The following is a 10,534-nucleotide window of genomic DNA, read 5'->3' as shown; positions in this document are numbered from 1 at the left end:
CCATCCGCCACTCAACAACTCTACTGCCACCGGCCTTCACCGACCATCGACAACCCATCATCACATGCTTACAATGACTCGTCACATGAGAAAATTCCTTATTTTTGTCTCATATTTTTAAAGAGTATTTTTGTTATATTAATATATAGTCTTGCCTTTCATTATCTTCAAACCAAATATACTTAGTGTGATAACCTTCTCCTAGTTCACTTTTACCCCAAATTAACATTGGTATAGTTTAAAATCTCCTTTTAGGTGGTGTTTGGTTAGATGTAGTTGAAAATACAGTGGATTTTCAATTACAGTGTATTTGTAAATCTTTGAATTTTAAAATGCAGGAGAATCAAATTTGGTGTTTGGTTAACTGGATTTGGAAATGCTGGATTTCAGAATTTTGTGTTTGTTTGAAAGGATTTGTAAATCTGGATTTTGAAAACATGTGTTTGGTTAGATGTGTTTCTAGGATATAAAAACCTTTGGTTAGGTTACCCCATATTAAATTATTATTAAGTTTAATTAATTATAAATGCATAATTAAATGTTATTACAAATACCAAAAATTATTATATTTAAAATAATTAACTATTATAAATATCATTATTAATTTTAATTAATATAATTAAAATTTTAAAATAATATTTAAATTTATTAATTTTTTTATTTAATTCATATATATTAAGTGAATAATCTTTTTAAGTTTTTTTAGGTTCTTCTTGAATTTTTATTTTTTAAATAACGGGTACTTAACCCCGCCATCAGAGTCAGAATTTAAGTTCTAATAAGTAAAACACAATAATTAATTAATTTAGTTATGATAATTAAAACACATATAAAAATAATTAATTACAACATCTTTGTGTGTTCCTTCACACATAAATGGCATAAATTCTGTTAGGGAAAAACAATGAACAAGAAATAAAAAATCCGTCCCCCAAGTAAACCTCACCCTGTATTACAAGAGGAAAAATTTGCAAGTTCATATGCTTCAAACAAGATTCATGTAAGAAAGATTTCAAGTTGTACCTGCTACTTATAACAAGCAAAACATCATAAATAATTATATCATCATTCAATAATTTAAGCATTACCAACTTCATAGTTTCAAGCTTTAAAACATTCAAATGAACAAGAGTTTAGACTGAGTACAAGCATGACCAAATTCATAGTTTCAAGCTTTAAAACATGAAAATGCACAAGAGTTTGAACAAGAGTTTAGACTGAGTACACAAATACAAAAAAAAACACGTTCAAAAGCAAAGGGCAACCATTACACAGTCAATCCCATCAAACTCCAACCACTTAAGTTTACTATTTAATGCATTCAACCTTCAATACTCAAACTCCTGCATATATGAAAAAAATCCAATTTTTATTATCATGAGTTAATTAACAATAACAATATACAAATAATGATAGTAGTATTATTAGTTACCTGTTGCATTCTTTGTGATCACACTGGTTAAATATCTGGGATGCCCCATAGTCTGCAACATCCTATTAAAAAAAATTACTATAAACATAATATATGAATTACCTACAGAACAAGAGATTTGGCAAGAAGCCTAATATATGAATTACCTTCTAGATGAACCGATGTTAAGTATTAAAACAGAATAATAGGTTTAACAAGTGGAAGTTAATGGCGGAGTCATCATCCAACTGAACATATAGACTATTGTGAATGACCAAAATCAGTCAAGTCCAATACAAAATAAATGCATCTCCCGAATGCTCCAGATTAAAATGCACTGAATACCTCAAGAAGTTTTATATGCATATATATATGGACAAGATGGAAGAGTTTTAGAGAGAGATCTTTCAAAATTATAATTCTATGGTAAGTATTTATGAAGTTATATCAAATTATAATATTTGCATGAGTTCACAAGGGATAAATGAAAAGATATCAATGCATAAAAACTTGGAACTCAAACTGAAAGAAGATGATGATTGAACTCACAATAAGGAGGAAAAAACCTTGAAACCTGAAATTTCCTTTTTAGATGATATCAAGCCCCCCTGAAAATCTCCTACAAACACCTACTCACCAACAGAATTTGAAAACCAAATCAAATCCTTCACTCTCCTACAAAAAAGAAAATATCAACAAATTACAAACAAGCCATTACCTGTGTCAACAAATGATTTCAGAGATCTCTTGTCAAAGCTTCAATTTCATTCCCTTCAAGCTACAACACAAAAAAAAAAAAGTGAAGATCAAGCAACATTTCCAAAGATCTACATCTCGGATCGTAGATACACACACAAAATGGCACTAATCCAACTATATAAAACCAAGGTTTATCTCTCAGATCTCAAAGCGACAAACACAAAAACTCATGCTTTGCTCACAAAATATAGATCAAAGCCAATAACAACCAAAAACCAACCAATCCACCGGACAATCCAAACCTCACATCATAAAAAAATCCACTTTTACCCGATTTTAAACTTAAACGACCCGGATCTATGGTAGTTGCTTTGGATTTTGGAAAAAGGTAAAAACAGTTGATCTGGTCGCGACGATGTCCCGTTGAAGAGCTCCAACAAGAATGGAGTCGTGCTAGACTTGGTGCTGACGAGCTTCAACTCCTCAGCAAGGAGCTGCGTCGGCGTCCTGGTTGAAGAGCTGCAACAAGAACGGAGCTGCACTAACGTTGGTGTTGACGAGCTTCAACTCCTCAGAAGGGAGCTGCGCGTGTGTCCTTGTAGAAGGGAGTTGCTCCAGTGTTGGTGATGAGGAATTTCGGCGGCGTTGGTGTTGACGAGCTTCAACTTCTCAGACTTCTCATTCGTTGTCGTTCTCACCTTCGTCGTCGATGGAGTCATCGAATCCCTCACGTGATGACATGTGAGGGATTTCAATGAACATTCAAAACCTTGATTTGGTTTTCACGGTCCGCTTTGACCGTAAAACCAAAAATCCTTTTGTTGTTGGTATTTCAAAATCCCATGACAAAAGAAATCCTTCAAAACAATCACCTGATTTTAAAATAATAAGGGATTTGGAGTTACTGGGAACTCCAAATCCCTTGAAACAAACACACTCCTGTACTTTATATTACTTTACTTCATCTTTATAAACTTATCTTAACCTTCACTTATTTTATTTTATTTTATTCCAAAACAAGATCTAGTTTAAAACATCTTTTACTGTACCTTTATTTACTATATATCCACACATCATGTATATCTATCTTTGTGAAAAAGAAGTATAGAGAATTGATACTCAACTCGGTTTCGGAATCTAAGGAAAACTTGAATCATGAGTTGCTCTCCTGCAAGCCTGAGAAAAATTGCATTTTTCTTTGCTAGCTGGGCATGCAGAATGCACAAACCATACAAAAGCACACATTTGGGCCGGTGAATTCCCAACATGAGTTTCAATTTTCCATTGCTTGAGGATGCTTCCATTATTATTATTGATTTTTTTTTTAACAATATTTAATTTTCCTATTCTTCCCTTTCATCATTTTTTTAACCATGAATAGAAGTTCATTTAATCAAGTTATATAAAGATTTGCAGGTCTAATACAACGAAGTTTACGTACTTTAGACTTTAGACTTTAGATGCAAGTATAAGATGGCAATAGAAAGTAGCCATGATAAAAAAAGACAATGAGACGGCTGGGTTTTCTTTAACCCATCATTAATAACTAGTTCAAGTAGATACTTAGCATATGACTCCAAAGAAAAACATCGATATATATCTTAAACCTTGCAATTAATTCAGCCTAGGGAGTATTAAGTATTACAATTCTTTTTTTTAAAAAAAAAAAATCTTAAATAGAAAAAAGATAAGAGTGTTCTTACACTAAATTATTTATTAGGCATTACTAAATAAATAAATAAAATATTAATGTGTGATTCCTCTCATGTTTTTTTACAAAGACGATAAGCACTGCCCCATTAAGGGATTTGTTAAGGGACAAGTAGATATGGTGATACACAAATTATAGTAACTTATCGACCACCAAAATATTTATTAACCCAGTAGACGTTACATTGAGCAATGAAAGACATACCACGTGCACGTCCAGAAAATTTTCAAGAACTAAACTAAGCTAATAAATCCCCTGTCATATTTCCCTAACAGGAGAGAGAAATAACACCTCCATAGAGAACTCATCAGAACCATTTGAACAGTGGCATAAACAAAAAATAGTGATGAACAATGCTACTATAATACCACAATAATGTTGTTACAGTACTTTAATACATGGCTTTAATCCCTGCGTCTTGCCCATCACTGTTTTATGACAATGCCAGTGAGCTACCAGTGACTTGCTCTTACGTTCTTTATAAATGATTATGTTTAAAATTAAATTGTGTACTTGTTTAAAATTAATTTACTCTAATTAAAAATGTAAATTACTTAAATAAATTTTAGCTATTTTTATATATATCAAATCACGTCACTGCCATTTCTAAATTAACCCAAACTTATTCCCAAAAGAACAAATACACACCAAAACCTTCCTCCAATCTTCAAACATCATAAGCAACAAAACCTTGCCGATCATTTAGATCCCTTTCCCTTTATTCTAAGAATTAGAATAAATTCTAGATTAATATAATTTTAAGAGACAATTTTCATATTTAGTCCTATTTTTAAATTTGAGGGATCTCCACATGCATACAATTTTAGTAAGACATCTATAAGCAACAATTCATTCATAGACCCATAAAATGAAAATTGATGGATTATTTTTATATAAAAATTCTAGAATATTTTATTTTATTTTAAGTTTATCTTTTTTATGCACACATACATTCTATATGCATTCCATTCATGATTGATGTCCATATGTTACTAATTCAGCTCTTATAACTTAAAAATATTTAATATAGTCCTTGTGGTCAGATGTCGGCTTTTTTTTTAAAATATTGCTTTTTTTTTAATTAATTACTAAAATAGGTATTTTTAAAATTATTTACCAAATTAGGCATTTTTATTTTTTTAATATTAAATTTTAAATTTTTTTAATAGCTGTGGGTTCCACTGGTTTTTTAATATTAAAATTTTATTTTTTTAAAAAAATCGGCAGGTCCCACTAGTTTTTTAATATTAAAATTTATTTTTTTAAAACTGAGATGGGTCCTACTAGTTTTTTTTTAAATTAAAAACAATTTTACACTAAAACCCTTATCATTTCATAAAAGTTTTTACAACTAGTTTTATTCCCACTTCTATTTTCACTAATCCTAACAGATAAAAATTATGGGTAATATTCGGTTAAAAATTTAAAAGATAAAAATTGTTGTGGTTAAAATTTTTTATATACATAAAAATTAAAATTATCTCCAATAATACATAAAAATTAAAATTATCTCCAATATTAGAATAGTCAAAGATGTAATTGTTAGGGTAGGTGGAGAGTATTATTGGGGGGTTGATGGGATGAATTATTGGTGGCAAGTGGCACCTACCCCATTCACAAGAGCTATTAGATCAAATTGATGGGATGAATTATTGCTGAGTTATTTGTAAGGAAAGGTGTAAATGCCCAAGCTCGGATCAGATCGGGTCAAATATTCCTGAAGCGCTAATGAAGGCAATTCGAGAAAATCAACAAACAAACGATGTAGCATTTATGTTCGTCAATTTGATCGTGAAGAAAAATTCTTTCATGGTAGATGAAATGGCACCACCTCGATCAAGGTGGTATAGTCTGGCCATCTGCGATTGATTTAAGAAAAACAATGAGTGTGATCGCGGTGAGTTTCAAACATTTCATTTTCCTTGTCGCCATGTTCTCTGCAGTAGTGTATATATTCATCTACATTGGCAGTATACGTAGATAATGTTTATAGGCTCACGACAATTTTTAATGTATATCATAAAGAGTTCCAGCCAATGTCAAACGAGAGATATTGGAACCCCTATAATGGTCCCACGCTCTGCGTCTCGATCTTACAATGCGAAGACCACCTTCAGGGCGCCCAAAATCTATTAGAATTCGTACGAGATGGACATAAGAGAGGGCGGTCAGCCAAAGCGTTGTGGTCTATGTCAGAATGCAGTCACGATCGTCGAAATTGTCCGAATCGCAAATTTGGTCCAAGTCATATGTCGTAATATAATTTAAATATTGTACTTGTTGAATAATTTTATAATATATGTAATTGTTTTCGTTCATTAATAATAATGAATGAGTTTATTTTAGTGAAAGTAGAAGTGAGAATAAAACTAGTTGTAAAAAATTTTATGAAATGATAAGGGTTTTAGTGTAAAATTGTTTTTAATTTAAAAAAAACTAGTAGGACCCATCTCAGTTTTAAAAAAATAAATTTTAATATTAAAAAACTAGTGGGACCTGCCGATTTTTAAAAAAAATAAAATTTTAATATTAAAAAACCAGTGGAACCCACATCTATTAAAAAAGTTTAAAATTTAATATTAAAAAAATAAAAATGCCTAATTTGGTAAATAATTTTAAAAATACCTATTTTAGTAATTAATTAAAAAAAAAGCAATATTTTAAAAAAAAAGCCTCAGATGTCCTTTAGTTAAAAATATTTTAAATTTTTTTCCCCATATATGGACCAAAATAAAAATTAATTTTGATATAAAAGATTAAAAACCAAAAACTTCAGAATTTTTTATAAACCTTTATTAACTATTTCTCAAATTTCAAAAATCAAAACAAGCTTATATTAAATCAATGAAATCCCCTATATATACAGCAACAAAATGAAAATACAAACACCTCCTCCAAACCATGTCTAAACCCACCATCACCACCACCACCACCACCATTCTCCTCCTCCTCCTCCTTCCCTTCTTCATCCATGCAACAACAACAACAACAACAACAACAACAACAACAACAACTTCACTTCCTAAAGTCATCAAAGCTGCCTTTTGGCCTTCATGGTCATTCCGAACCATCCCTCCATCCTCCATCAACTTCTCATACTTCACCCACATCTTCTATGCCTTCATCCCTCTTGACCCAACCACCTTCCAACTCTCCATCTCCCCTTTCCACCATCTCTGGCTAACCAACTTCACCACCTCCATCCACTCCCAAACTCATGATCCCCCTCTCTCCGCCCTCATTTCCATAGCCTACAACCGCACAGTCATCGCCAATCTTGTCTCCAACCCAACCTCCCGTGCCATCTTCATCAACTCCACCATCTCCATTGCCCTCCAATACAACCTTGATGGTTTTGACTTGGACTGGGAGTTCCCTGCCAACCCTGAACAAATGGACAATCTTGCATTGCTCTATAAAGAGTGGAGAGCAGCCATAACTTGTCTTCTACCAACAAAAGTGCTCCTTTTAACTTCATCAGTTTACTTTTCTCCAGACTTCTTCTTGTCCATAGTGCCAAGGTCATATCCAGTGGCAGTCATGGCAGAGACTCTGGATTGGATCAATGCAAATTTTTTTGATTATCATGGTTGGTGGAACACGTCGGAGACTGGATTGCATGCAGCGTTGTATGATCCGAAGAAGAACATAAGCACGAGTTTCGGTTTGGGGGCTTGGCTAAGAGAAGGGATGCCGGCGAAGAAGGTGGTGTTGGGGATGCCGTTGTATGGGAGGACGTTTGAGTTGAAGGAGAGTGATGAGCATGGGGTGGGGTCACCGGCGGTGAATGTAGGGCCGGGGAAAGGAGGGAGGGGGATAATGGTTTATGGAGCCATAGTGAGGTTTAATGAGGAGAATAATGCTACGGTGGTGCATGATGAGGAGAGGGTGGCGGTTTATTCTTATGCAGGGCAGAGCTGGTTAGGTTATGATGATGAGTGGTCTGTGAGAAAGAAGGTGGAGTATGGGATGAAAATGGGGCTTGGAGGGTATTTCTTTTGGGCTCTTGGGTTTGATTATAATTGGACCCTCTCTCAAACAGGTATGTTTCTTTTTTTTTTCTTCTGTTTCTTGTCTTTTATTATTTTAGAAATTTATGATTATGCCAAAGGCACTTTAGCCTGTGACCGGTAAAGTTTTTAGTAGGTTATTTAACTTTAGTTCATTATCACTTTGATTACCGAACTTTAATTTATATAAATTTGGTAATTTGATTTTAACCAGCAATAATTAAATCAAAGTATTTCAACTCCTAATTGATTACATGTTTGTCTGAAAATCCGAGTCAGTCCTCCCCATGACACATTATTAAGTCTATTAGAGATATCCATGTCATAAAAAATAAGCCACATTATTCATTTGGGACCCGAAATCTCTTGATTTATTACCCAGCGAAATTAAATTAAAGTTAAGTGACCAAATTAATATAAATTGAAGTTTAGAGATCAAAGTGAAAATGAGCTAAAGTTTAATGACCTACAAAAAGATTTACCCGTCTATGACCAACAGAGTCCCTCACGGGTGGCCTGCCATGCAGGCTGAGGGCATGTGTAATACTTAAAACCTTACTCACATCTCAATCTCGTGGCTTGTCCTTATCGGAAAAAAAATATTATAAATATATAGCTAGTGTGTGTATATCCTAAATGATAACAGATCTATTTTGACATGTTCACTTATGCTGTATTTCATTTACATTTGGTGAATTATCATTTGTTAATTAACTTGTTATTATGCTAGTATTATGCATAAATATTGGTAAAATATGATCTTCATGAGGTATATATATGTGTGAAATTATGCACTTTTACAAAAGGATATATGTGTAGATTTTGAACAAGTGTTTTAATAATCAAGCTAAAACAAGAGGTAGTATTTTAATAATCAAGCTAAAACAAGTAGTGGTAGTTGATTGCCAAGCCGGCAAACCCATATTACTTGTAAACTCAATTCCCTTGATAATATCACAGCCAAAACAATAACATTAAAACAAAGCTACAACATTTTGATATTTTAGTCTCCTTTTTACTTCTTTGTTATGCTAACACTTGTTTCCTTTTTAACAGCTTGGTCTGCATGGGAGTACTGAAAATGATTGGTTGGCCTTTGATCTGTTGCTTAATTTTAGTTAAGCTCTTTATATACAAGTAAAATAAGACTAAATGCATTATAGTTTATTTTTATGTCCTTGTTATCCTCCCTGTTAATGGAAACATTTGGTTTGTTGATATTTTCTTACATTTAAAATGCTTATGTTTGAATGAAAAACTTATTCCCACCAATTTAACAAAGATAGGAAATTAAAGGACATAAAACAGTACTAGATATCAAGAAATTATTATTAACACTTAAAATCAGATGCCTGACAAGTGCTCACCAATCAATCAAATGATTGAACAATGTCTCCATTGTCCTTGTTTGTAATCTTAATGTGAACTCCATGTAAAACAAAAGGCCTTCCAAGATACCCAGCCTGCATTTGTAATTTAAAAAAAAAAAATGATATCTGCTGGCCGGGAATGTAATTTTATTTTTTATATACTATTCTTCAACCTGATGAAAAATAAATAAATACAACATGAGAAGACGTCGCTGTTATTTAATTGTGGCAATTGTCTCTTAATGTGCAAATAATATGATTGTATTTAATTTTCCATCAATCTAAAACAAGCTGACACCATTTGAGGGTTTGATTATATATATTAAACTAACACTAAAGGAGTATCATCACAAGAATTTTATTGGTTTGAAAAACAAGAAAACTTAATTGAGTTTAATTGAGCTTATGATCAACAAGCTAAAATGCAGTAAAGCCGGAATAAAACTGTCACGCCCCGAACCTGGTGCGCTGACAAACGGCCGCAGACTCACAAAGCGGGGCCCAGAGGAACCCCGCAAGGCCTCAAAACCTAACTACGTAGTAGAGTAGAAAATAAACTCGACAGTAATACCAAGTAAGAGTACAACTTAAGGTTTACAACCAACTCGAATACAAGGTAAATGAAAATACAAAGCATGACTCTACAAGGAGGTTCTTAAACAATAATACAACCGATACAAAGACATAAGTCTTAGGCATAAATCCCAAAAGAAGACATCAACCTGAAGCCTTCTAAGATCCCCTGGGCTCACGCTTCCCGATCCGAAAAGGATTTAAAGTAAATCCATGAGCTCACTAGGCCGTAAGTAATCCGGAACAAACCGAAAGCAAAGGTTCAGTATGAAATTTGCACATGCAATAGCACAAAATAGTGTAAACAAAATCAAAGGTAAAAACAATAAATACAATATCCAAAAGTATGACTCAAATTCATCGAAGTGCTAAAGGTCATTTGTTTACCCTCGATGATGTACTCTCGGGCCTAAAATAATCGAAATCATTTATTTACCCCTGTGACTCGAGATCGAATAACAGTGGTCTGCTGATTATTTCACCGAACGGACACGTGCAGCAAATCGCAATCTCATTTTCCAAAAATTACTTGTCGATAAGGTCGTGGTTTAACCCCCAACGATGTGTTGCATATTGTTCATTTTGGAGACCAAAAATTCAGGGTATACAATTCCAAGCCAAGAATATGTAATATTCATAAAGTATTTTCCAAAAATTCTTCTAATAAAATAGAAAATAATTAAATAAAACAGATAAATAAATAATGTAAAAAGAAAAATACTCACTTTTCCAAGCCTAAGCCCTGAGTTCTCACTTTGGA

At 32.9% G+C, this 10,534-nt stretch overlaps 1 protein-coding gene across 1 annotated transcript; it reads left to right on the top strand.

The window, feature by feature from the left end:
* Positions 1–6,804: 6,804 nt before the first annotated feature.
* LOC120257336 (class V chitinase CHIT5-like) lies at positions 6,805–9,016 on the top strand. Its single transcript, XM_039264824.1, has 2 exons — positions 6,805–7,863; positions 8,888–9,016. The coding sequence occupies exons 1-2, from the start codon at positions 7,215–7,217 to the stop codon at positions 8,908–8,910; spliced, it is 672 nt and encodes a 223-aa protein (XP_039120758.1). The 5' UTR covers positions 6,805–7,214; the 3' UTR covers positions 8,911–9,016.
* The last annotated feature ends 1,518 nt before the right edge of the window (positions 9,017–10,534 follow it).

This window comes from Dioscorea cayenensis, chromosome 3, assembly GCF_009730915.1.
Source record: "Dioscorea cayenensis subsp. rotundata cultivar TDr96_F1 chromosome 3, TDr96_F1_v2_PseudoChromosome.rev07_lg8_w22 25.fasta, whole genome shotgun sequence".
Taxonomy (NCBI): domain Eukaryota; kingdom Viridiplantae; phylum Streptophyta; class Magnoliopsida; order Dioscoreales; family Dioscoreaceae; genus Dioscorea; species Dioscorea cayenensis.
This window is presented reverse-complemented; position numbering and strand designations above follow the sequence as displayed.

Coding starts and splice junctions, on each gene's coding strand:
- LOC120257336 (XM_039264824.1), top strand. CDS start 7,215: ATGGACAATCTTGCATTGCTCTATAAAGAGTGGAGAGCAGCCATAACT. Junction 7,864..8,887: donor TTGGACCCTCTCTCAAACAG/GTATGTTTCTTT, acceptor CCTTTTTAACAG/CTTGGTCTGCATGGGAGTAC.